Source organism: Miniopterus schreibersii (genome assembly GCF_964146895.1).
Source record: "Miniopterus schreibersii genome assembly, chromosome: 9".
NCBI lineage: Eukaryota > Metazoa > Chordata > Mammalia > Chiroptera > Miniopteridae > Miniopterus > Miniopterus schreibersii.
Genome location: NC_138118.1, coordinates 8,201,918 through 8,225,896, shown reverse-complemented (window position 1 = coordinate 8,225,896; position 23,979 = coordinate 8,201,918). Strand labels below are relative to the sequence as shown.

At 48.7% G+C, this 23,979-nt stretch overlaps 1 protein-coding gene across 5 annotated transcripts in view; it reads right to left on the bottom strand.

Moving 5' to 3' along the window:
* Positions 1–23,979, bottom strand: part of DENND2A (DENN domain containing 2A) — a 110,964-nt gene that overhangs the window by 9,643 nt on the left and 77,342 nt on the right. For all 5 annotated transcript variants that reach the window (XM_081148058.1, XM_081148057.1, XM_081148061.1 and 2 more), the window contains 9 exons: positions 23,693–23,786; positions 22,897–22,947; positions 21,567–21,754; positions 17,553–17,662; positions 16,499–16,568; positions 15,339–15,416; positions 12,573–12,713; positions 10,795–10,943; positions 473–650 (listed from right to left, as the gene is read on the bottom strand). In XM_081148058.1, the coding sequence (XP_081004184.1) occupies positions 473–650; positions 10,795–10,943; positions 12,573–12,713; positions 15,339–15,416; positions 16,499–16,568; positions 17,553–17,662; positions 21,567–21,754; positions 22,897–22,947; positions 23,693–23,786 (1,059 nt within the window). The remainder of the gene's footprint in view (positions 1–472; positions 651–10,794; positions 10,944–12,572; positions 12,714–15,338; positions 15,417–16,498; positions 16,569–17,552; positions 17,663–21,566; positions 21,755–22,896; positions 22,948–23,692; positions 23,787–23,979) is intronic.

Sequence of the window (23,979 nt, the reverse complement as noted above, 5' to 3'; positions counted from 1 at the left end):
TTCCTCCCTCTCTGACTGCTGGGAGTTCTTAGTGCATGGGGACAGAAACTATTTAGAGGAAGGGGCTGGGACCAAAAACCACAGAAATGCCAAGTAAGACTTTCTCCACCTGGACACAAACCTGAAAACCCAGAACTTGATCATTAAAAACATTTTGGTGGTTGTTTCTTTACTGATATGATAAAGGACCTATTGGCAGACTTGGGAGTAGCCACTAAGAGGTGGTGGCTACCTCTTAGACAAAGCTGTGGGGTCGCCCACTCTCACACTGGTTGCCTCACAGCCTTGGCCAGGACCTCCCCTTTGCCCTCTGCCCCTCACAGGAGGGACAGGAACATCCCCTAAGGAGCACCTTCCCTCTGCCCTGTGTTCCTCAGGGGAAGGGAACAGGGACACCCCCTAGGCAGCACCTTCCCTCTGCCCTCTGCCCTCTGCCCCACCGGGAGGGAACAGGGACCTCCTAGGAGCTCACCTCTTCCAGGGGCAGCTCCCTGAGCAGGGGCAGTGAGCTGGTGAGCAGCCCGATGAGGAAGGGGGTTGGTGAGCACACGATGTCGATCATGGCCGGCGGCAGCACGGGGATGTAGGTGTGCTGCCAGGTGAAGGGGTAGGTGATGGCCACCATCGCGTGGCAGCACTTGGACAGCGTGCTGCAGGGGAGAGAAGGGGGGAGGGGCCAATTCAGGGAGGGCCCCAAGAGAAACGCTTTCACACGCCCGCATTAGGTGTGTCATGTAACAGAGCCCTGACACAGGTTATTCCGGGTACACGCAGCCTCTGTGAGGCTCTGAGATGTGGCCAGAGGGCCAAATTTAATGCCCTGGCTCATCTTTCCAAGTGTGTCTCCACACATGAGCCCCATTCTTGTGCTCTACGGACAAACTCATTCACGGCCACGCCCTTTCCCCACACCCCCTTTGAAACCAAGCCCAGCCAACTAAAGCCCCTCTTCTTACAGCCGCTCTCCCCTACTGAAGATGCTCTATATTCTAATGCGAGCTTTTTCTTTCTCTCCCACAGTCTCAGCCCAGCTTGAACACCTCATGCAACTGGGAAACGGGTATTACATGGCAGCAGGCAGCTGTAATAACTGTTTTGTAAAAGCAAGGCTCGGGTCCAGTTACCTTTGCCCAGAATTCAAAACTTCAAGAAATACCAACATGAGGGGAATACTGGGAGTCTCTTTTTTTTTTTTACAGTGAAAAACTTTTATATTTAGTATTAGCCAGCTGGACTCAGTTTAGATGACCCTAATTTTGTTGGCAACATCCAAAGCATCAGTCAGGAGCCAGTCGAACATATGCCTTCTCTCCATCAGGTTGATTCTTGTATGTGCCCTGACTGGGGATTGAACCTGCAACCTTGGTGTATCGGGACAATGCTCTAACCAACCGAACTACCCAGCCAGGGCTGTTCTAAAGTTTTTGATTTTAGGACTAATATGTGTTTGCTTGCAGCCCATTTTAGACAGCCCTAAAATAATTTTAGTGGGTTATAATTAGCATTAAAACAACAACAAAAAGAAAAGAATAAAAATAACAGTCTGCTGAATTTTTTTCTTTTGTAAATGACCATCTGCATACGTGTGTGTTGTGTGTGGTGGGTCTAAATGTAAAATGTATTTCCCACTGTAGTCTGCAGTAAAAGGGTAAAAGGGTTGAAACCAACAATTTGGGCCAGTGAACTGGGGGGTGGAGGCAGGTAGAGGGCGATGGTCGAGTTGGAACTTTGATATGTTACATGTTTTACTGGGCTATTGGCTTTCATTTCCCAGTGACTAGAGGGAGTCCCTTAGAAGACCTTAAGAAAGAATTCCCTGAGTGAAGAAGCATTTTGTATGAAACCCATCTCTTTTTATAGCACACTGTTGTAAGTTCCTAAACACTACTTGGAGAAAGACTGGGTTACGTGACAGCCTGGGTAGCAGGCGCTGTCACCTCTGGTCTGCACCGCGCCTTGGAAACCCTCACTGTAGTGAAGTCACTGAAAGGGAATAAACTCGCAAAGCTCGTGTCTAGGAGCCTTCTACACGTCGGAGCTGTGGTACAAGCATTTCTGACTCCAGGGAAGGTACAGAATCAGATTTTTTTACCTGGGAGCAACCTTAGAGAAAGGTTTTGAATCCATAGCTAAAGAACCTGAGGCTAAAGCAGGTGCAAGTCACGTCTGAATTTGGTGGGGAGCAGGGCAGGGAGAAGAGCCCAGAAGACTGGAGCGGATGAAAGAGATACAGGGAGAAGGAGCCAGAAGAGCGCAGCCAGGGGCCCTGAGTTTTTCTGTCTCTGCAGCAGGAAAATACATCTGTTCACCTTTTCCCCAACTCCCTTCTGCTTTCCTGTGGCTCACCCCCAGGAGAAAGTATAATGGGTCGCTCCCTTCTCTCTGCTGCTACAGCACCTGCCGTCTCCTGGCTGAAGCCCCAACTGCCCTGCAGTGCGGGGGAGGCCCCCAGAGGCCAGGGAAGCCCTGGTTCAGCTGCAGTGCGTAGGAACCAACTGGCTGATGAAGGCGGTTGGAACCAGTTTTTAGAAAAAACAGTAAGCAATGCTAGTGACATAGGGCGGGAGAATAAGTGTTAAGGGAAGGAAGATAAAATTCATTCACGTAACTGGAATGCAACTGGGTAACCTGCTGGCCAGGTAGGTAGGTGTTGCCACTGTTGACTGTTTTTCCTAAGAAGTAGTTTCTGTTTGTTTGTTTTTTAAATAGTCCCACTGTTGCAGCTGGTGCAAGTGTTTCCACACCTGGTTGTCATTAACACCTCCCTGGCTGACACACAGGGAGCACAGGGCGGCAGGGACGACATGACAGGTGGGCCAGACCAAGGGGGGGCTCATTCTTCTTGCTCTCTAACCCACATCATTAATCTCTAAAAAATGCCTCTTGAAACACTAGAAGGGACAGCGAAGTTCTGCAAATAATCAGTTAGTGTCAGCCTTTTCCCAAAAATGTGGCAGAGGAGGGAAGAGAGACTATTTTAAGTGTAGTTAGAGTGGGTTTTCTTTTTAGTATCTTTATTGATTTCAGAGAGAGGAAGGGGGAGAGAGAGAGAGACAGAGAAACATCGATGAGAGAGTCATTGATTGGCTGCCTCCTGCATGCCCCTCACTGGGGATCGAGCCTGCAACCTGGGCATGTGCCCTGGCCGGGAATCCAACTGTGATCTCCTGGATCCTAGGTGAATGCTCAACCGCTGAGCCAAGCCCAGCCAAGCTAGAATGTTTTTCTACCTACTGCTGCAAATGCCAATGAAATTTTATTCCTGACTTGTGAAGGCTAGAGGAGCCTTCCAGGGGCTGAGTGAATGTGCAAAGAGCAGTCTCTGGTTCTGGGGATGCTCAGGATGACTCTCCAACTACACTCACAGCACAGCCTCACTGAGCACCTGCTGGATGGAGGAGAGGCAGTGATGTTGAGGGAAGACCCAGGAAAAGATGTGGAATGCTGACTTGCATTACAGTGGGGGCAGAGGAAAGAAACACCAGTGACGAAGCTGTGAACAATTTGTACAGAAGTGGGGGAGGGAGGAGGTGCCGCAGTGGAAGTTTGGCTGGGACCCAGGTGAGCACCAATGTTCTCCTGTAGAGGGCGCTTCGGTTCTGGTGCTGCCCAGTGTCTGTGCCATAGGTGGAGTTACTGTATTCACAGCCTTCCCACGCACCTAGGAACCAGTAAGAATTGAGCAGAGAGCTTCCTCTAAGATGCCATCAGAAAAGTAAACAATGTTTCCTGACTTAGACAGACACCCCAGGAATTTTAAAGATGTGCTCATCAGTATCCTTTACTATTTCAAGCAAAGCATCTCTCCCACCAGTGTCTCATTCCCAGAAACAGGGGTGACAGTAGACTCTGGTCTGGCCTGGTGCCTGGTGAGACCTAGTGGGAGGTGGGTGGCACCATGCAGTGACTGCCGTATTTCCACTACTGAACTTTCAAACCCTGAAGTAATGTGTCACTGAGTTTAACAAGAACACAGGCTGGACCTCAAGAAAACTGCATGATCTCAGGTAAAGCCCTTAACTTCTCCAGGCCTCAGACTCCTCTTCCATAAAATAGGAAAAGTGGACTAGATAATTTCTGACGTACTTCTAGCTTTAACGCCTATAAACTATGAATAGGTAAGAGAGAAAGAAAGGAGCAGGAAATGGCTGAAACTAGAAAGAACCAAGGCTTGTCATCAGAAGGTACTTCTAGGGCTTATTAGCAAAGATGGACCAAAGAGCAATGGTGACATCCCACTTTGAGAAACTAACAGATATAAGTGTTGGAGAGGTTTTGCGCTGCCATAGTAAACCCCCAAAAGACTACAACACAAAGCTGACACAACCTGGGAGGGACCTGACTCAGAGAGAACTGGAATGAGTGTCCTGCCCAAGATTCTGTTAGCAATGGGTGTGGAGTAGAAGACAATAACCTGTGGCTATGCTATTCTCTAAATATTGCCCCAAAAGTTATCTTCTTGGTGTTCACAGGAAAAAATAGGTAGTTAACACTTCATATTTAATCAAACTGATGTTACTGTGTAATTAAAATTGAATTTTTCATAGTTCTTTGCTGAATTACATGTACAGGGGTGGGCAAAAGTAGGTTTACAGTCATTTGGATGGAAAAAGAGATGCAGGTTACGATGACTACAACAGGTTTATTAACTCTGTGTCTCACATACAACTGTAAACCTACTTTTGCCCATGCCTGTATGTATCCCTAAGACTGTCAGCCACTCTGAGGACCTCTGAAGTGGTTGGTATTTTGGGTGCCAGACCACCAAGACGGCAGCTACTGACACTTTCAGGTAGGCCTTGGGCAAATTCACCTGCCCAAAGAAGCCGTGCTAACAAACCTAACTTTTCTGAGATGGCAAACATTGCTGGGCCCAACTGATTCTAGATAGGATATGGGACCCCATTTAGGCTTACAGAAACTGATTAAAAATGAACAAAAAGGAACACACATATTTGTGTAGTTACCCGTAAGTTAAAGCCAAGGTTCAAACTCCAGTATTTGTCAAGATTTGACAAATACTTATCATTAGCTAGCAGTCTGTTATTCAGCTTCTAAAAAGATTAAACGTACATTTCTTGCCCAGCCAGAAGTGGCTCAGTGGTTGAGCACTGACATAGGATCCAGGAGATCGAGGTTTGATTCCTGGTCAGGGCACATGCCCGGGCTGCGGGCTCGATCCCCAGTCTAGGGCGTGCAGGAGGCAGCCAATCATTGACTCTCTCATCACTGACGTTTCTATCTCTCTCTCCCTCTATGAAATCAATAAAGATATATTTTTAAAAAATTTTTAAAAGTACATTTCTTGAATATTAAAAACTCTGTCCTGGTGCGCACCTGCCTCCGTCTCTCTCTCCCTCCCTCTTTCTCTCCCTCTCTCTACAGCAGCCCACACCTTTCTCCCTCTTCTTCCCCCAAGGTACCTACCACTGCGCTCTTCTCTCCTTCTCTCCTAAGCTCCAAGGGCCCTTCTTCTGCCTCTGTAACTTGTTTCCTGAGCCCACACAGACCAGCTGGCTCACCTTTTCTACCTCTGTGACTTTCTAAATAAACTTTTGCTTGTATTTGAATAAAAGCAAGCAAGCAAACAAAAACCTCTGTCCCATCTAAAACTTTTGTACAAATTTGTTAATGTGCAGCTATGACTTTATTATTTACCCTCGTCTATAGATTTAGCCAAAACTTTGGGAACTGAAATTAATAAACTAAAAAAACAAAATGTTTATCATCAGGGAAATGAAGAAAGGGTATAGGGAAATATTTATTTGGGTTATTATGACAACAGAGCAAGCCATGTTTCATAACAACATTCTTTCTTTTCCATCTGTCAGAATTTGGCTTGACAGAGCTTAAGAAACACTCAATGTCCATCCTAAAGATGAAACGGAACAAAAATGTTATTCTAGATTTGATAGATTTTTGGCTCCACTTAAAACTTTTATAACTCATTCAATATTTGCCACAACTCTGCTATTTCCTCTTGCAGTGGGAGACTCACTAACAATGACGAGTATATAAATTGTGTGGTGGGGGGAGGGTGCTGGCAGCAGTGATTGCAGGCCTAACGCAGGCTAAGGCCCACCCTGGGATGTCACAGGGCCACGCACTGAGTGTGCGGCATGCCCTGTTCTGATGCACTGTTCTGTGGAATCTGGGCCACGAATGGAAATCAGAAGAATGGGGTGCCTGCTTCCAATGCTGGCAGAACAATGCCAGAGATGGATGCACGTGCAGCGGGTGGAGAACTGTGCCAAGCTGATAAGGATGAAAGCCCAGCTCCAACTTATGCGGAAGGCTTTCTTCGTAGATGTTTCCAGGGCAGACAACTGGCAGCCAGCCACTGCCTCCCAAGCCATTTGTTCTTTGCCTGGCCAAAGAACCCTCGATTTCCTATAGCTATTTTCCCAGGAACCACACACAGCTGGGTGTTTGCTGATTCTTCCTGGAGGAACACATTTAGATGGAGCAGGCAGGAGAGGACGAGATGGGTTCTGGCTTTCCCACTCGGTAACCTCACATATATGACGCTCTTTGGTGGTCTCTGTGCTCGGATCAGTAGCTACGTCACTGTCTTACAGGTGAGCCAGACTTCTCCGTACCGCTGACTTAGCCTGTTAGGGGGAGAGGGAACAACTGAGGGTTGGAGAGACCCCAAAAGGAAGGCTGAGCTGAGTATGCAGTTAAAGCTGCAAGAGGTGGTAGAGAACATGCCCCAACTTCTGAGCACAGTCTAGGGCGAGGCCTGGGGAGGCCACTTGTGTCTGAGAATCCGTGAGAGAGGATCCCTAACCCAGATAAGGCTAAGAGGGGCATTAAATGTGCACTTGTGTCCTCAGCATCTCCTCACCTCTGAAGTGCTCAAGATTAGCATCACCATAAGGTGGGAAGCAGTCATAGGGACACACTATTCATATGACTTCTATTGCGTCTGATTGGCTGGGAGGAGAGTGAGAGTAGGAGGGTGAGGAGGGGGGAGATGTCTGCTTTTAGTGCTGCTCAGAGTCCCAGAGCATGTGTGCCGAGGGGCCCGCAGGAAATGTGTAGTCCACTCCCCATTTCACAGCTGGGGAGATGAGGCAGTCACCCCTGGGATACTTCGGGAAGCACAGGAAGCCTGAGGGGATGAGTAATGGGTCAGACTATGGGCTGAGCAGGTTCTGGGCCAGGATGGCTGGGTGGGCAGGCAGCAAGGAACAGAGTCTCAGGAAGTCCAGAGCAGGGCCCGTGGAGAATTTCAGAGCTGGAGAGCTTGGGGGTCACCCAGTCCCACCTATCTCACTGGGCCCCTATGGCTGGAAGGCCACAGGGAGGGAACAGGGAGAAAAGCATAGACCTCTTAGCTTCTTCAGGATTCGGTTCTGGCCTGCCACGCTCTAAGGAAATCCTAGTGGCATGTTTTAAAAAGGCTTTCCTTATGCGTGTCTTTCTGTAGGCAGACAGCCCTTCACCCCACCTCAGATCCTTCTCATCTGTCCTGGAGCCCAGCTGCCCGGGTCTCCAGCCCAGCTTGCCCACTACCACTTCCTTGAGCAAAGGGACTTAACCTTTGTGCTTTTTAGTTTCCTAATAACAGAACTTCTCTGAAGTGTGAGAAGCTGAAAGAATAGGGGTGGAACCCTCAGAAGAGCCGGGCCCGGAGGTATGTTCCAGGGGCCCCCCGCTCCTGGGTGGCGGGTTGTGTGCTGTGCGCTGTGCCCAGGTTACGCCCACCAGCTCCCCTCCTGCTGTGTTTTCTTCTCTCCCACCCTCGGAGCTCTGTGGGCCTTTATTTATTTATTTTCCACCTCTTCAGGCCTGCTTGGGACTAGTGTTGGATGGAAAGAAAACTTATTGGGCAAGAGAGGGAACACTCAGCCATCTATAACAGCAAACACACCTGCTGCCTTTGGGACAGTGACATCGGAGCCCTAACAAGTCAGAGCTACGAGGGGCCTGGGTGCAGACAAGCCCTTGTTTCATAAATGAGAAGACCCAGGGCCAACAGCTGAAAATGTTTGGGGTCCCTCCCTACTCCAGAAGGCCGCCCCATGTGATGAGAGATGAACGCGCACGTCTGAAAGCTGTAGAGGGTCTAAAAATGTAGTGATGGTACTTTACCTACACATGCGCACACATGCAATAAGTACCCCACCGTGGCCTGGCTCTGGACCCAAGGAGGGCATCAAAATCATTCTCATTCCTGCCACTGCCTGCTCCCCTACAAAATCCTGTCTGCTCAGGGGCCTACATCTGGCAGCTGCTTCAAAAGAAAGCTCCCAGGGGGAACACTGCCCTGCGCTCACCACCTGCCGCAGCCACAGCTGGCATCTATCCCTCGTGGTTGTTTGCTGCTTGAAAAGACTAAATGTCCAAGGGGAGAATCCCAGCACGATGAGGCGGGGTGAGGAGAGAAACTCCAAAGTCCCTCCAATCAGACCACATGGTGACTGTCTCCTCCACAAAGCTACGGGGGCAGGGGCAGGGGCAGGGGCAGGGGGCAGGGGCCATTCACAGGGATGAGGTACCTTCATTTTCTGTTGTCTCTCTTGACAGCAGCTCTGTGGGAGGGGCTGCCCCAGTGTCCAGCCTGTCAACCCAGATATCTGCCCAGGGACAAGGTAGGGGTGGCCAAGTCCCCTCCCACACATCTCTGTCCTAAGTAAGCACTTCCAGGTGTCCTGGTGCTCTGAGCCTCTGGCACCTCTCCTCCGCTGCCCCTCAGGGATGCATCTGTCTTTGACAGGCTCCCTCCCTTCCTGTTCTCCTTTTCCCTGGAGGGAGCCTGGTGGGGCGGGGGTGTCACAGTCCTGATTGGATGGCTTCTTTCCATGCGCTCATGCTCTCAGACATTTTCTCAGGCATGACCCTCCTGGAGCCTAATCCCTTTAACCCATCAGCAAGCCCCTCAGGGGACTGGCTGCCCCCATCTTGGCCGCTGGTGGGCACTAGGTTTACTCCCCTGGCCTCGCCTTCGCTTCTTGCCTAGGCCTTTCTGAGATCATCCCTTTCCCCTCCCCCCCGCCCGGAGTCAAGCCTGAGAATGCACAACTAGAGACAGTGGGGCACGGAGTGGGGCTGCCAGAGAACACAGACAGTTACCAGAGTGTCATGAAATCTGATCCTGGTCACTGAAGGGTTATTACTCATCCTTGGCTTCCAGGGCCCCAACCTTGAGAACTCACTGGTCTGCATTCCCCTGGGCCCAGGGAGCTTGGAGAGCTGCCCAGCGCCCAGCACCAGCTGCAGGCTCAGACAGGGCCTGCTTCCTGAGCTGACAGGGTGCCCAGGGAGTATAGTAACCGTGACACTGAAAGTGAAGAGCTGACTGGAACACAGGGTGGGAGCAGGCTGGGGAGAGCCAAGTGGCTGCTATCCAAGGGGAGCGTCATCAAGGTGACCAGATGGCTCGCGTGGGGGGTAGGGGGGCCTGGATTCCTTCTCCCACAACGCCCCCTGACGAGCTCCACACTCACACACTTAGTTCTTTCCATTCCTTCCTGTTTCTCCTTCCTCCCTTTTGTTTTCCAGAGTTGAGAGGCATATTTCCTCTCTACATCACAGTTCAATTTTTGTGTTTTTGGCAGACGGACTTTTCTCCAGATGGACTGCTCAGCTGGCCTCATCTGCTTCTCCCAGTCGGCTGGCCCTTCTTTGGCCAGGCCCCACATCTTGGCCCTTCTGGGCTGCAGCTGCCACTCAGGCTTCTGTGCCCTCAGCTCCAGAGTGAAGGCTCTGATTCAGTACTTTGTAATGATGAAAATGCCAGTTCTTTTCAGAAGTTCAGAATTACCCCAAATCCCTCTCTGCACCTCCCTGTGGACCTTCTTTGGTTTGTGACATGGCCCTTGCAAATCACTGAGTGTGACCTTTAGGGTGTGGGTGGCATGCTACCAGGCAGTGAGTATGTGTGTGATTCGGTGACTGATTTTAACACTGATGACAAGATCCTTTAGGACATGCCTGTGCTCTGTATTTTTAATTTAATTTTAATTTTTATTATTTTCTAATCCTCATCAGAGGATGTTTTACCCATTGCTTTTTCACAAAGAGTGAGAGAGAGAGAGAAACATCAGTGTGAGAGAGACACATTGACTGGTTGCCTCATGCACGTGCCCCAATGGGATTGAGCCTTATGTGCCTGTGGTTGAGACTGAACCCCAGACCCTTCAATCCGAGGGTGGACACTTTAACCACTGAGCCAAACTGGTTAGGGTTACACCTGTGCTCTTTAGCATGACCCTGCAGCCCTTCCACGAACTGGGCCACATCCACCTCTGCTGGCTTCTAGCTTCCCACTCACTTTTCTCTCTGTTCAGCCACAGTGAACTGCTTTGTGTCCAGCTCCTGTCTCCTTGCCCTTGTAAGGGCCACTGCTTTTGCCTGGACTATGTCGTAAACTCAGGGGGAATGCACCTGCTCTGGGAGTGAGTGCCCTCCTCGGTCTCTAGGACACAACACTTCCAACGAGCCCTCACAGACCGGTGCTGGGTGGTCTGTTCACTTCCCTGTTCCCTCACTGTGCTGACAGCTCCTTGAAGACAGCTCTGGGTCTTTCCCCTGTAGCCAGTACATGGCAGAGTGCCCAACAAAAAGCAGAATGAATGAAAAGTAGACCAAATACCAGGTAAGTGTTGCAGGAAAGTGTAGGCCTACCTCGTTTTACACCACTTTTGTGTTCTTAACCTGCATCCTAGATGCCCACTGACTCCCCCTGTCACCTCAGAGGAGCTCCTTTGCAAGATGTCATCTGCTCTCCTGACACCAGACAGTCTAAGGTCATTCAAACAATCAGAAGTAGCCAAGGTTGGTTGGTACCTGAGCTTGTCTGCGATGAAGATGACCCTCCTTTCCAGAAGCAGGGAGGCAAAAACACAGAGGAGGTGGCGGACGCTGAGAGAAGAGAAGAGAGACTCGAAGTCCACGTGTTCTAGCCGGGAGTCCAGCGGGCGGCACAGTTCAATAACCTGCCGGGGAACAAGAGCAGCCATGAGAGGCCAGCCTGCTCAGCCAGGCCTCTCGCATCAAATTGTCCTCTGCAGGGCTGGCCCACTGGCAGGGCAAAGGGAAAGGGAAAAGAGGAAACAAAAGGGGTTGGGGAAAGAAAGAACCCAGGAGACTGGGGGCAGGTACACATGGAAGGTAGCACCTGCCTCACACTCAATATGAGACTGAGGACAGTTCAGATGGAGTGGGGAGGAGATGGTGGAAGCAGTGGCCTTTGGCCCAAAATGATCGGAGGCTCTCTTATCAGTGACATATCTGAACTCCCCACATAGCTAGTTCTCTCACTGCTGAAAATGTGCTATCCTGCCCGGCCGGGCGTGGCTCAGCAGTTGAGAGTCGGCCTAGGATCCAGGAGATCGCGGTTCGATTCCCAGTCAGGGCACATGCCTGGGTTGCGGGCTCGATCCCCAGCAGGGGGTATGCAGGAGGCAGCAGATCAATAACTCTCTCATCATTGATGTTTCTAACTCTCTCTCTCCCTCTTCCTTCCTCTCTCTGAAATCAATAAAGATATATTAAAAAAAAAACAGAAAATGTGGTATCCTTCAAAGCCCCACATGCGAGTATCTCTGTCTCAGGAGGAAACATGCTGGAATAGAGACACAAGCTCATGCAGAAGGACTAGCAGATCTGAGCAGCACTTTCCAGACTCGCCTCCTCTAGGAGTTTCTTAAGTGGACCAGCCCCATCTCAACTCCTCCCTGACGTGGTGCCTTCCAGCTGGTACATTGAGTGTGTACATCTTCTCGTTCCGTACTTTGTCATGTTCCTGAAGTCCTCTCCGGTCACTACTCATGCGCATGGTTTTCCTCTGTAAGTCGCTGACTCCATGTGAGTGGAGACTGGTTTCCTCTCTGCATGGCGCGCACACAGGGGCTCTCCAGTGCTAACATCCCCACGACCAAGCCCCCGGCACCTGGTGCAGGGCGGTTCTCCAGCCACAGGGAGACTGCTCCTCTGTGCTGGGAAACTGAGCTGTTCCAGAATGTCCTAGGCCCATCCTCATCCCTGCCGTCTCCACAGGGGACCTGCTTTCCTAGGGCCTTTGGGATAGAGACCAACGTCTGAGTGGGACGTGTCCTCTCAGGTCCACAGAGCCACTAAGGGGGACAGGAAGAATGCAAACCCGCTCCTGCATCAAATGCCAGCCCGGCCAAGAACAGGGACACACTTCAGCGTCTAGGGTGAATTAGAGTAGTACCTGAGCTTGTCTCCCCTGAAAAGAATCAGTTTTACATGATAAAGTTACAGAGGTGATGCAGACCAAAAACAAAAAAGTTCATACACAATTTATGGATGCAATGGACTATACCAGGAAGCCAAGAATGTCCAGTGAGGGTCTCCAACCTGTGAGGCCAACATCATGCAAATAAACACCATGTGCTGCCATGGTGCAGTTCTAGGGTCGCTCTCGGGGCCAGAATCCTGGGCTGGATGGACTAGATTTAGGGTGGAATTTATGACACCCAAGGAGCAAGAGGACACCACTGAATGTGACTGTCCACCAAAAGCCAGCCCCTCAGACCACTGGGACTTGGCTGTCTGCACCACTCTTTCCCCTGGGAGGGGAAAGGAATCTGACCGCTCACCTCAGTTCCTGTTCCTGGCAGGAAGTTCTTGACAACGATGGTTTTGCCCAGGGCTGGGAATGGAGCTTCCATGACACTCCTCATGAGGGGCTGTACCAGGGCAGGAGAGATGCCGCGGCGTTTTTCCACCTCATCCAAGATCTGCAAGGGCACCAAGAGTTAGGGTACCAAGGTGCAGCTCTGTTCCAGATGAAGCAGGCCTACCATGGACACTCATCAGACCAAACTTAAGAGTCTCGTTCACCCTGTGTTATTAGGCAATTCTCTCCCCTCTGTGATCATTCCCTTTGCCATGTGACTCTGTAGTTCCTCCCATGAAAGAGGTTGGTTGGGTGTCAGCCAGTGCATGCAAAGATTGCTGGTTTGATTCCCTGTCAGGGCACATGCCCAGGCTGTGGGCTTGATCCCCAATTTAAAAAAAAAATTTCATAGGGAGGGAAGGCAATTCAGGGAAAAAATATCTAAAAAGGGTGCGTAGAGGAACAATAATGAAAAATGGCTGAGGAGCACTGGGCTAGTGGAATGAGTGTGCCGGTGCTAAGCCCAGGCCTTCGAGGCCTGCCTCTTGAGTTTCGGCTTGCCCTCTGTGTCTCTGCCACAGCTGTAAGAGCACACATGGGCCAGCTCACTGTGGCCCAGACCCAACCCAGACTTGCAGCCTAAAGCAGAGATCTGCAGTCCAGATCAGCCTTCCCCAGCCTACTCCCAGCCCATAAAAGAGCCCAGTGGAGATTAGCAGAGCCAAGCCTCAGATGACCTACACATCTGGGAGAATAAATGACTGTTGCTTTCAGCCACTGTGGATTGCTACATGGCATTATTATGGCAATATTTAATGACATACCTTTCTTCAGAGATTCTGAGAGCAGTTCTTCTTACCCAGGATTCCTCTCTGCACTAAAGGACAATTTGCCATTCTAGCCATCCTTGTCCCTCACCTGAAAACAGCTTGAGTTCTAGGGATCAGTTTGCCAAAGCTCTGTTTCTGGTTCTGTCCTGAGTATCTGCAGTGTGGTCTTCGGCAAGTCGCGGGCACTACACCCTTAAAATATCCTGGGTCACAAAACTGACATGAAATCCCAGGACTCTGTCTCACACAAGCATGTCTGCATGTTTACTTGCTCCGCAGTTCCCTGCAGAGTACACAGCAACGAAGCTCATGTGAATTCCAAAGCTGCCAGTGGAAGCTGGGCTGGGGCTAACTCACATGAGCTGTTTTACTCCCAGCTTTCTTTCTTTTTTTTCTTTTCTTTCTTTTAGAGAGAGAGAGAGGAAGGGAGAGAGTGGGAGGTCAGAGAGAGAAAGAGAAACACCTACCTGTCGCTCCACTTACTGATGCATTCATTGGTTGATTCCTGCATGTGCCCTGAGTGAGGATTGAACCCACAACCCTGGTGCCAACAAACTGCGCTAACCAGCCAGGGCTACTTCCAGCTTTCATAAGCATTTGCAAAACAACAAAGGCTGTGACCTACAGCCTTATCTCCACCTTTAAACAGACCTACGTGAAAGACTTGCATGAGTAGCAATGCATACCTGTGCTAGAACTTGTAAATGACCAACTTTAATGCAGAATGCTTACCACCAGTGGAGTGGAGGTAAGACCATGTCTCAGATTACACTGATACTACTAATTATTTCAAACAGACTTGCACAGAAGTACAAGTTCTAGCTGGCAAGAGGTCACACTGTGCCAGTATAATTCAGGCTTCCTCTGAGTTCGGGTGGAGGGGGGTAGGAGGTGGACTTTTGTTTCGGAATGAACGCCTTGAGGAAGTGCTGCCTCACACCCATGGACAGTAGATGTAAGACTTCAATTCTCCAAAAGCAAGCTCAAACTGAAATAGAGGCTCAAGAAGGATTTTAAATAAATCTATGGGTTAGATATTCATGTCTGGTTAACACAGGAAACAAGCATTGGGTTATATCTGATTCTTGAGATCAGCATCACATAGTGTAATAATGATCCCCTCTACACCAATGCAAAGCAGTGGGGTGGATGGGCCAACTCAATATGGCAGCTTCTCTATCTTTTTTTGTCGTTGTTAATCCTCATCAAGGATATTTTTTTCCATTGCTTTTCAGACAGAGTAGAAGGGAAGGAGAGGGAGAAAGAGAGAGAGAAACATCGATGTGAGAGACACATTGATTGGCTGCCCCCCGCACGCACCCAGGGATCGAGGCTGTAACCGAGGTACGTGCCCTTGGCTGGAATAAAACCCAAGACCTTCAGTCCGCAGGCCGACGCTCTGACCACCGAGCCAAACCAGCCAGGGTTCCTATATCTTGATATACTGGTTTGTCTTCCCCCAAAGAGGACCAAATTATATTAAGATTTCAATAGACTTAGGGCACTATCGCAATAAATCTCACACACGCACAACACACGTACACACCACACACATATACACAGATCATATACATACATGTATACATCACAGTGGGTTTTAGTACAGCAAAAGCAAATATGACAAATGACAATGCTTACAAGAAGAAAAGCATGGGATATTTTGGGAAGATCCTCTGCCCCTCCCATCCTCGGCTACAATGACTTTGACTCTTCCCCCTTTCCCAGTTGGCGCCCTGACCTTCACTGACTGTTATTTCCGGTCCCAGTGATAAGGGAATAGCAGCGGCAGTGAGGGAGGAGGAAGAGGAAGCGGGAAGGAAAATAGCGGAGAATTAGATTATAAAAGTACCGGAAGTTGGGGTGTTTCCTGTGTCCTTCTGGGCCCTGCCTCCTTTCTCTGAGGCCCAAATCCTCACCTTTGAAAAGAGGCTGAAGCATCCCAGGCGGCTCACGATGCAGTAAACTTCGGGGAGACGCTTCCCTTTGCCACCAGGCTTTGGAGAGAAACAAGGAAATCACGAGTGCTACCAACATCAGGGAAGGAAAGAGCCCAAGTGTCTTTAGTGCCTACTGCGTGGTTGATGTTTTCATCAACCTTCGGACAACGCAACGAGGGAAGCAGTTATCAACACCCTTGTATAGGTGGGAAGCACTTCTGGTCACATAGTAAATATATTTTTATCCCCTGAGGGAACCAAATCAAGTTCATATTGATCATAGTAGGTGCTCAATATGACCTGTGGAACCATAAAGTAAGAGGCCTAATTTGTTTACCTTGACTATATGTCTATTATAAGGATATTTCCAAAGGAGAGATCATTTCTGAAAATCCTTTTGGAAACTGACGTTTAAGGTAATTTTCAAACCAAAAAGAAAATCAATTCAATACTTTAATTTTACCAACAAAAATTATGATCCCACTTAACTTTTTCAAGTATTATCCATACTTTTCACTAATTCAACGAATACTTATTGAACAACTATTATATTCCATGCACTATCCTTGACTCTAGATTATATTCGCTTATTTCTAAGACTAAAATCATTCTCAGTGGAAAATGATTCGTGACTACTGAAGATTTTCTTTTATGTGCCCTGACCAGCAATCAAACCCACAACTCTGGTGTATCAAGATGATGTTTTAACCAACTGAGCTACCTGTGTTAGCATAGTCAATTCACTGGAATAGTTTCTGACTTTTAAAGGTCCTTAAGGAGATACTCGAATTACCTGCATCATGAACAATAAAACCAACCTCCTTCTGCCCTTGGCCTCCATTATGAATGTTCTCTCCAAGCCACTGAGGTCTGTGTAGCACGTTTTATTAGAAAGGATGTTGGTTTAAGAAGAGGAAGTCTTTTATTTGGTGGGGAAAACATTGAGGAAAGTATTTTCTTTCCAAAGGAGATAGTCTGTCAGGAAGATTCAGCTGAGTTCCCAATCTTCCTCCATGGTCTTAACTACCCTGGTTACCCTGCCACAGCTCCTGTCCCTGCTCTTGTGTACGTGGGGAAACCTTAGGAAGCTAGCTGGCTCTGCACGGCGCTAGTGCTGACTGAGCAGCAAGTGTACTAACCAGCAGTCTTCGGCAGTAACCAAACCTTCTGCCCCCGTCTTCTCCAGTTAAGACAAATGAGAATGTTTCACTGTGGCGGGGAAAACAAAAGTATATTATAAGGCGAAACAAAACAAAGACACATCACGGTGAGCAACTAGAACATTCTGAAGGAGGCTGTCTAAAAGGGCTGCTCCCTGTCCTGCCTGTCTGTTTCTGTGCTAGGACTTTGGTCACCTCTAGCCTTGAGGTCTCTGTCAGGGATAGGGAGAGCTAAAGTGTCACTGTGTCCTGAGAGGAAATGAGGACTTTTTTTTCACCCTGAGCTCTCATATAATTCTATCACCTGAGCCATCCCAGGACATGAAATAGTCATTTATTGAGCATCAATTGTGACTACTGCCTTCCATGAGCTTGAGGGTGAGGTCGTGCCCACAGGTCTAGGGGATGCGACTCAGTGAGGAAGCAGCTGATGAGAGGGACAGTTCTGTGCCCCTTTCAGAACTGCCCTGGTGTGGCATTCCCAGGGTACTGTCTGTTCAGAGCCACCTGAGGCTTGGACTATCCTTAGAGACTGCTGGCCAACTTTGAGGAACATAGTGGCCCTCAAACATTTAGGATACACAATGTACCGAGTTTGGTCAGTTGCTGAACATTTCATAATAAAAATCCTGTATCTAACCACATAGGCTAAAGCAGAAATGTGAAGGTATCACAATCTGAGTAACAGCTGGATGGGCTACTGAAGAAACGTCTTAGTGGATCTGGATAGGTGGGAGAAGGGAAATGTCTCCCTAACTTTCCCTAGACCAAGAATGACATTACTACCCTGCACAGAGGCTCATGAGGTAAACAAACCCCTAGACTGAGTGGGAGGCCTGGGAATCTGCATACTTAGCAAGGTTATTCTTATCTTCAGGGAAGCTTTAAAAACACTGGTGAGGGAAATCTCCACGCCTGGGCCCATCAGGATCGCTGAATGGTAGGCCTGACTTCCACGGTCTGCCATCTATGATCCCATCTCTAGTTCTCGCCTTAGTCTTTGCTGGTAAGGAGGGGAGATGCCAGCACATACCTGGTAAACTGCTGGACAGGAGTCCAGTCCTTGGCATCGGGGAAACAGAATTGGGGGATGGCCTTCAGCTGGTCCTCAGCCTCTCTCATGAACTTGAAAGACCTTTCCAACTGCAGGGAGAAGGGCGAGAAAAGGTTGAATAAGGCCCATCACGGGAGAGTGAGGCAGAGGTGTGGCAATACCACATCTCTCACCTTCCCGCAGTTGTGACCACCACCTTAACCCCCTTCCTTGGAAGGGTTTCCAGCTCAGTCTTCTGAGGCCTGTTTTCCCCAGGGCAGTTCTAACTATGGTCTTAGGGGGTAGTCAGGAGGAAAAAGTAGTATACTTTGAGAAATGTTTTCTATGCCTAACATTCTGGAATATAACTATTTTAATCAATAAAGAAAAACTGTCATAGCAATCCCTTCTGACTAGGAGACTCATGAGTCTACAAGGCTGAGCCTCAAACCTCTGGGCCCAGGCAGAGCTGCCCCTCCTGCCAAGAAGTTGTACAACACTTCTCAGTGAATACATCCTCCAGTTACATTACATCATACAGTGAAATTCAACTCATTTCAGAGTCCTCAAATGTCAGAACTAGAAGGAAACTAGGCATCATCCAGCCTCACAGTCTTCTTTTAGAGATAAGGAATTAAGCCCTGAGATGTTATCTGTTCACGATCACACAACTAGTATGGAACTGAGCTAGGAATAAAAAATGATCTTAGCCCTGACTGGTGTGGATCAGTTGGTTGGCCATCATCCTGTGCACCAAGGGGTTGCCAGCTCAGTTCCTGGTCATGGCACATGCCAGGCTGTGGGCTCAATTCCCAGTAGGGGTCGTGCAGGGGGCAGCCGCTTATTGATGTTTCTCTCTCACATTGATCTTTCTCCCTCTCCGTCTCCCTTTCTCTCTCTCAAATCAATAAAATGTTGGAAAGAATTGTTGGTTTTTTGTGTTTTTGCTGTTGTTTGGTTTTCACTTGTTAAATTTCCTTTATAAACAGTTAAAAAATAAATTATGCTGTTATCTTCAGTAATTTGAAACATCAGATCTTTGAAGTGAGTGGAGTCTGAATTTCTGAAGTTAGGAAATTGTAATGCATAACCTAACTTCTTTCTGTAGTATTTCCATCAATTTTTTATTTGGTTTCTCATAGCTTGCCACTGACTTCCACTTTAAACCAGCTTTGTAGACACTTTCTGAAGTCTGCAGGCTAGCAGTCCTGTTGACCACTTCCTGACCACCAAATGTCAAAGAGAAGGTCTTTGAAGAGTGCATCCAAAGGAATAGAGGACTAGTGATTGTCCTCAATTTCAAAACCCACCTCTGGTATGACTGCCTTTAGCTAGGTCAGATGTAACTGAAGCTGCTGCTAATATTAATGGTTGAGACACCTAACAACAAATGACACATAGTCTCCATATTACAGGCTTAAAGCCAGTGATTAATTGTCCTTTAGTTCATTTTCAGAATAAACAGTCACTATTTCTTTTCTATACAATGGTTCTCTCTTCCACCCATGACCCAGAAGATTCCAACTGGCCCTGGAACAGTCTTTAAGTTGATAACTCATTAGCTCAGACTGCTGCCAAAGCAACAATTTTTTTACTACCCTTGGATAATCTTGCAGAGAAGCAAAAACCAACTGGTATATGTTGGTAGGGAGGGGTCATTAATCGTCAAAGAGTTAGACCCCAGACTATAAACAACAGAAAAGGAAGGAACCGTGGCATTCTCCATAGTGGAAACAGCATTAGCGAACTGGAGAGCAGGCCTCGCAGGGAAGTGAGTTCCAGCCCTTTCAAAATGGCCAGTTACCGTTTGGATGAAGCCACCCCCATAAAACACTCACAATACACATCAATATGTGTGAGCACACATATGTCTATACACGCTGTCATCAACATGAGTTATCAACCCATATGTGCACATACATGTTCCTATATGCACATGAGCACATTTACAGGGAGCAGTACATACAGATCCCTCTCACAAATACAGTCAACATCACATATGGCTGGAAAATGTCCCAGTCTCCATGAACTATCATAAAGAGAACTGTGCGATATCAAACATCTTACGGAACATTACAATGATTCCCAACACACAAACATGAAGTATAAACCTTGATTACGGTGACTACAGGAGTGGGGCATAAAACTCATGAAAAAGGGTTAGAAAAGAGAAGGAGAGCCCGGCTGGGCGTGGCTCAGCAGTTGAGCATTGACCTAAGATCCAGGAGATCGCAGTTGGATTCCCAGTCAGGGCACATACCCGGATTGAGGGCTTGATCCCCAGTTGGGGGCGTGCAGGAAGCAGCCGATCAATGGCTCTCTCATCATTGATGTTTCTATCTCTCTCCCTCTCCTTTCCTCTCTCTGAAATCAACAAAGATATACTAAAAAAAAAAAAAAAGTTTCAATGTGGATGTCCAGGAGTCTCCTGGAGATTCCAGGTTGGAAACCAGCATTCAACAGCTGGGACCTAGGCCTCAGTAGATGCCTGGGTGGGGATGGCAAAGGGAGGCCCTCAGAGCCAGGACATTAGTTCCCCCAACCTAAACACCCTCAGCCATGGGCCTGCATGAACCCTACAGGAGATTGTCACATGCTGGAGAGTGCCACATGCTACCTCCCAAGTCCTTTGTATGCTTATCTTGTGCCCTCCTGTCGAAGTATAAATTCCTTAAGGACAGAAAACACACTTTGCTCATCTTTGAAACCCCTGGGGCCAAGTAGAAAACATGTTGAATGCAACAGAGTCTCAGTGAATTCTTAATATATATGTATTAAACATATCTTTATTGATTTCAGAGAGAGGAAAGGAGAGGGAGAGAGAGAGATAGAAACATCAATGATGAGAGTCATTGATCGGCTGCAGCCCGCAACCCGGGCATGTGCCCTGACCGGGAATCAAACCCTGATCGCCTGGATCCTAGGTAAGATGCTTAACCACTGAGCCACGCCCGGCCGGGCTCAGTGAATTCTGGTTGAACTGATTAGAAAGTGGTGGAAACTCTTTAATACTGCTGTCAAAGCTAAGAGTAATTTACATAATACTGGCCATGCCATCTGAGGCTTTACTCAGTGCCATTTCATTTTAGGTGCCATGACTTAATCCATGGTAGAGCCCAATCCAAAGAGCCACAAACCCTGTTAGAACAGAAGAGGCTTCATGCGTGTCCGTACACACAGAGGTGCACGGCGCACGTACACAATGTGACACAAAGGTGACACTCCTTAGGGAGAGCTGTGTGGCTGCATGGGAAAGAGGCCTCTAGAACAGGCTGGGAGCTGTGGCTGGATAAGGAGATGGGGAGGAGGAGGAAGGTACAGTCAGCCTAGTGACCACAGCAATTCAGCAGGTATTTTTTTTGGTCAATCCTTACCAGGGCCATTTTTTCCATTGATTTTTTTACACAGAGTGGGAGGGGAAAGGGAGAGAGGTGGAGAGAGAGATACATTGATGTGAGAGGGACACATCGATTGATTGCTTCCCGCACACGCCCTAACTGGGGCGGGGATCAAACCTGAAACCCAGGTACATGCCCTTGACCGGGAATTGAACTGCAACACTTCAGTCCGAGGGCCGACACTCTAACCACTGAACCACACCAGCCAGGGGTCAGGATGTATTTTTTTTTCAGAGAGAGGAAGGGAGAAGAGAGAAATATCAATGATGAGAGAGTCATTGATCGGCTGCCTCCTGCACGCCCCCTACTGGGGATGAAGCCCGCAACCTGGGCATGTGCCCTGACCGGGAATTGAACTAGATCTCCTGAGATCATAGGTTGATGCTCAAATGCTGAGCCATACCGGCCAGGTGGATTAGGACATATTTTTGACCACACTCTGAGTCCTTGGATCTCATCTCCTGGGACCTCACAAATTTTCCAGCAGCAATTTCTTCGTGATCTACCCTATTTAGGACCCAATTTTGAGATTCTGGACACTAAGTGATCCTCAGACTCCCATACCTCCCTGAATCCATGAGTTCTGCAGTCCCCAGAGGCCTGGCCCACCCTGTACCTTCAGAGGGAACTGCTGGGTGAGCTCCGGCACATAGGCGGCCCCGGCCTGCTTCTTGTGCAATGACACGACCACAAAATACTCGAAGAGCTGCCTCTCCTGGTACTCCATGAGATCCCGGTCAAGTGATGGGTATCTCGGAGCCTGCTTCAGGCGGGACTTCACATTGACCAGGCGTCGGCTATGAGCTGGAGAGAGAGTGAGTGAGCCTGAAAACAGCCCATTTTCCAAAGTGCAACTGCACAGAGCTGCAATAGGGTATGTAATTCCCAGCTCAAAGTACTTTTCCTAATCCTAAAAAAGTGTTTCCACATTTAACAAATTAGTACAAACTCTTTCTTTGGGATCCTTGCCAAAATTCTGGGAGGGGCAATATTCACTCAGTCGCCAGGCTAATTGGGGTGCAGCAACTTGGAATGTGGGGCCTCTGCTCTGCCATGGCTTTGCTGTCTGGACGTGGGCTGGGCCTGGAGCAATCTTCATGTTCCTCTGTCAGATAGGGTGGGGACACTGACTCCTCCCCTCCCTCATTTCCCTCATCTTTCCGATTGTGGGATGTGACAAAATCCAAACCATACAGCTTTTGGAGCTGGGAGCTTTGTAAACATTCGCGTGACTCCACAGCAGAGATCTGACTAATTCAAGAACTCTCATCTGCCTTCTCTGCAGCCACCATTCCATGCAAGGGAAATGAGCTGGCTTTATTCTAGGTGGGCCGGGGAGCAGCTGAGCGCTAGCGGTGAATCAGGCAGGGCCACTAGGTGGAAGGGTGGGTCTCCATTGCCTCACCCGGCAGCCCTGGGCTACAGTGTTCTTTGGCTTCCACCTGGGGTCTGAAGAATTGCAGAAAATTCATTAAGCCTGACCTAAATCACAACATTTTGCTCCAAGGGACCAATTACTTCAGTGATTTCGTATGTCCAATGAAGAGCCAGAGCCCTGAGATCTTAAGCGTGTTCCTCCAGATCACACAGGCATTTAACAGAAGTAGGGCCAAAGCCTCAGGTGTCCGGAGTCTCAGGCCAGGGGGTGTTGTACCTCACACAGGTGTGAAACACACCTATGACATAATGGAAAGGCATGTAACAGAGGGGCCCTGCAGGTGAGGCCACGCTGGATCTCTGGAGTGGAACAGGTCCATTCTAGTCCTGCTGAGGACTGACCCGCCCCTGAGCATGCTGTGGGCCTGCTGTCCCTGTAGATGTTCACGCCTAGCCGGACAAGCTCTCGAAAGGATGCTCTGTCCTGTCCCTCATGTTAAACAGTTAGAGCCATCCTTGTAGCCTCCCAGTCACCTACATGTGCCCTGCACAGCAAGTGCTCTTCTCACCTTTCAGCTTCTCCTCGGTGTCACTGTCAGACTCACTGTTCTCATCTGTCACTAGACAAAAAAAAAAAAAAAAAAGTTGCAAATGTCAGTTTTTCTGATGTAGGGAACTTTTTATAGCACAAAAAAGTGGTAGCATAAAACCAAGATTTCTAGTTCAGAAGGGCTATTTTCTTTTTGTGCATTTAAATGTAATGCGCAAATGATGTCTTTGTCCAAGAAAATGGATTTCCAAATTAGTTTGGCCCTAGATCAGATGGAACCTCTATCAAATTATACAGCAAAAGATACTGGCCCTGCCTGGCTGGTGTTGCTCAGTGGCTGACCACTGACCGAGGATCCAGGAGATCGCAGTTTGATTCTCAGGGCACAAGCCCAGGCTACAGGCTTGATCCCCAGTCGGGGGCATGCAGGAGGCAGCTGATCAATGACTCTCTCATCATTGATGTTTCTCTCTCTCTCTCTCCCTTCCTCTCTCTGAAATCAATAAAGACATTAAAAAAAAAAAAGAAAAAAAGATACTGGCCCCTTTTATGTGTGATAAGCAAAGAGGACTGCTCCCATGGTGAGGTGGGAGCATGCTGCCCTGGGCTCACTGGATGGATGGACAGGGAGAGAGGACCGCAGAACAGGCCAACAAGCTGAGCTCCTGTTGGACTGTCCTAGGGACAATGGAGACATTTACAAAGCACCAGCTTGCTCTCCTGGGCGAGCCAACCCCAAGCAACAGGAATCCACTTCCAGGAAGAATCTGTTTTCAGATCCTCAGGGGAGGAGGGACGGTGTAGGGTGCTCCTACCTTTTCCTGAGTTGCTCTCCGCTGACTGGGACAGCCTCTTCACCCGTTTCTTTCCTCTCCGGGCCTCGTAAATGGCATTGATTCGCAACACCAGCTGCCAGACACCAAGAGAAGAAATGCCAGTGTTAGCAGCCTCCTCCCCATGTGCAGCTGGGATCCCTTTGCTGCCCGTTCTCTTCTGAAATGACGGAGGGCCCAAGAGAGGGGCAGGGAGGGGACATTTCCACTGGCATCTCTCAATCATTCTTTTCTGCTGGACAGGAGGACAGGAACACTACAGGAGGCTG